The sequence below is a fragment of the Littorina saxatilis genome, unplaced genomic scaffold (assembly GCF_037325665.1).
Source record: "Littorina saxatilis isolate snail1 unplaced genomic scaffold, US_GU_Lsax_2.0 scaffold_547, whole genome shotgun sequence".
NCBI classification, from domain to species: domain Eukaryota; kingdom Metazoa; phylum Mollusca; class Gastropoda; order Littorinimorpha; family Littorinidae; genus Littorina; species Littorina saxatilis.
This window is the reverse complement of record NW_027127624.1, coordinates 85001-87645: the sequence shown is the minus strand read 5'-3', so window position 1 is coordinate 87645 and position 2645 is coordinate 85001. Positions and strand designations below refer to the sequence as shown.

At 41.7% G+C, this 2645-nt stretch overlaps 1 protein-coding gene across 1 annotated transcript in view; it reads left to right on the top strand.

Annotated features, from left to right (window-relative positions):
• Window positions 1-78: 78 nt before the first annotated feature.
• Window positions 79-2645, top strand: part of LOC138956031 (uncharacterized) — a 15429-nt gene continuing 12862 nt past the window's right edge. The window contains exon 1 of the mRNA XM_070327499.1: window positions 79-289. Coding sequence (XP_070183600.1) covers window positions 112-289 — 178 coding nt within the window. The 5' untranslated portion in view covers window positions 79-111. The remainder of the gene's footprint in view (window positions 290-2645) is intronic.

Sequence of the window (2645 nt, the reverse complement as noted above, 5' to 3'; positions counted from 1 at the left end):
GTGTGTGTGTATGTGTTTGTGTGTGTGTGTTTGTGTGTGTGTGTGTATGTGTTTGTTTGTGTGTGTGTGTGTGTGTGTGTGCGTGTGTGTGTGTGTGTGTGTGTTCAGACGATGCAGGGTGGTTCAGTGGCGGTGTTCGCGGCCTGTGTGGCTGTGTGCTCGGGTTTCATCGTGCTCAAGGACAAGGAGTACATCCAGCTGAACGACAGGAACGGCGGCAAGAGTCTCAACGCCTCCACCTATAACCGTCTGGCCTTCGACCCAAAGCACAGCATCCTCTATGTCACGGGTTTGTAGTGCAGCTTCTCTTTCCTGATTTCTCCTTCTTCTTCTTCTTCTTCGCATGATCTGTGCAGGAATAGTTTTTTTTTAAAAAGACCAACAAATAATGTACACACACGTATTAACGAAGACGACGTTAATACATGAGTACAATATGTTTTAGTCTTTTTGTTTCTGGTTCTCACGCGCAGTCATCACTGTTCGGCTGTTAAAGAATCTTTTTTTCTTCTGTGGTTTCTTCCCCTGTATTGTTTACAGCATGTTTATTTTGCAGAAGACACAATTCATGAGTCGAACCACGACTAGAGGCTTCCTTTTGTTTGGACTGTACACGTTGTTGCACTACAATTCCACTACAATTCCACTACAATTCCACTACAATTCCACTACAATTCCACTTTTTGTTACCCAAGAGACCGACTGTATATTGTGTTATTGTATTTGTCAGACTTGATTGTACCAAGTCCCTAAACATGTTGTAATGCGCTTAGAGCCAAATATTTTTGTTTTTTGTAAGGGATAGGCGCAATATAAATACACTTTATTATTATTTAAGTTATTGAGACATCCCAGTGCACTAAGGGATTTATAGAGCAAATCGAGAAAATTCATTATTGAACGAAGCGCATAGCGCTGAGTTCAATAATTATTTTCGAGATTTGCTCTATAAATCCCTTAGTGCACTGGGATTGTTTCAATAACGATATTGTCAGTACCACCATAGAAAAAAGAAGATTCCAAACGGACATTTTGCAACGCGCATTTGAATAGGCATAACTGTGTGGTCAGGTCGATCTACTTTTGTGTGGGGTGTCTCAAGTGTGTCGTGCTTTCGTCACACGCATTTTAATTTCTGTTGGTAAATTCCAGTGTAGCGTTAATCTGAACAGTGATGATCTTTCAGAGAGACCTCATTTGAACTCGGAGAAAGGCTCTTCATTATTTGCGATTCGAAACCTCCAGTCGAGCTTCGACGGATTGACTATGCGGAGTGACTCCCCTTGAATTGACTCAAAGCGGGACTCGACGGTTCGCACATTTTCAAAACAAATGTGGCATATTTCTCGTGTTCTATCTTCACTCATCGGGGAGTCTGATACTAAATATGAACGGTAAGAATGCTCTGAACCCTACACGTATTATATCCCCATCGTTTTTTCGTTCACATTTGCCCAACATGTTAATTTGCTGAGCGGGGTTAATGTCGTCTGCTAGGCTACCTGCCAACCTGGGCAATGGAACGACTGCAGTCTGCACTGAGTCTGTACGCATAAGGCAGGCTGCTAATAAATCTTATATATGGTAAGAACGTTCTGAACCTTACACGTTTTCGATTACGATTGTTCTTGCTTTGAAATAATAAGTAGTCGTATTTCTGTGTTGTCTGCTACAGAGTCGATCGAGTCAGTCTTCCAAACTGGTCTTGCTGGTACGTTATCGGAATAACACTTGTGTTTTCTGTTAGCCGCTGGGAATTGTATACTAACTCATCATTTGGTAATGTGGATGATAAGCTACATGCCACTAACACGACATATGAGAAGAATCTATGCAAGTCGGCGAAAATTAGATGAAACACAGCGGCTTCTATTTTTTTAGATCACTGGCACTGGCACAGGCACATGCAATCTGTCAGAAAAAAACCCACTTCTGCTTTAATTGAGAAGCAGGGAATTTATGGTCATTTGGTATTGTGGAGAATATAAGCTACATGTCATTAATTAATTCTGAGGATGAGAGCACAGTCTTGCTTAGGCAAAGGGCGCAAGAATACGCTCTGTGGAAAAGTTAGCGCACTCCAAGAGTGCGCTAACAGTTTTAGCGCATCGCCATTAGCCAATCAACTGGTTCACATCAGTCATGTGACACCAGTACTTACTGACAATTATTATTATTACAATAATGTGATATCATTATCGGAACCTGTTGGAATCTAATAACAAACCTCCTTTTAGTTTGTAGTGTCCAATTATGAAAAACTTACTGTTGCTTAAAGGTATCGTGTGTGTTAGGGATTCTGAGCACGATCCAGTACACATGTCTGACATACCAGTTTCTCTTGACCAAAACCACCTGCTCCTCTTGCTCTTTTAAAAGTCTTGCCGCATGCTTTCTATATATCTCACAAACCTTAAGCCGACATATATTTAGAACATTACAGCAAAACTTCCCACTACCGACCAGAAACATTAGTCGTAAAATGGAGGGGTCTTGATTGGGAATTTGCTGGTCAAGTTTTATGACAAGGGAGGCTTGGCAGTTCACTCGGTCGCAAAATGGAGGAGTCTTTATTGGGAATTTGCTGGCAAAGGAGACAACTGCCCGGGAGTTCCCTCGCGAACTTTTTAAACTGCATCATGCCT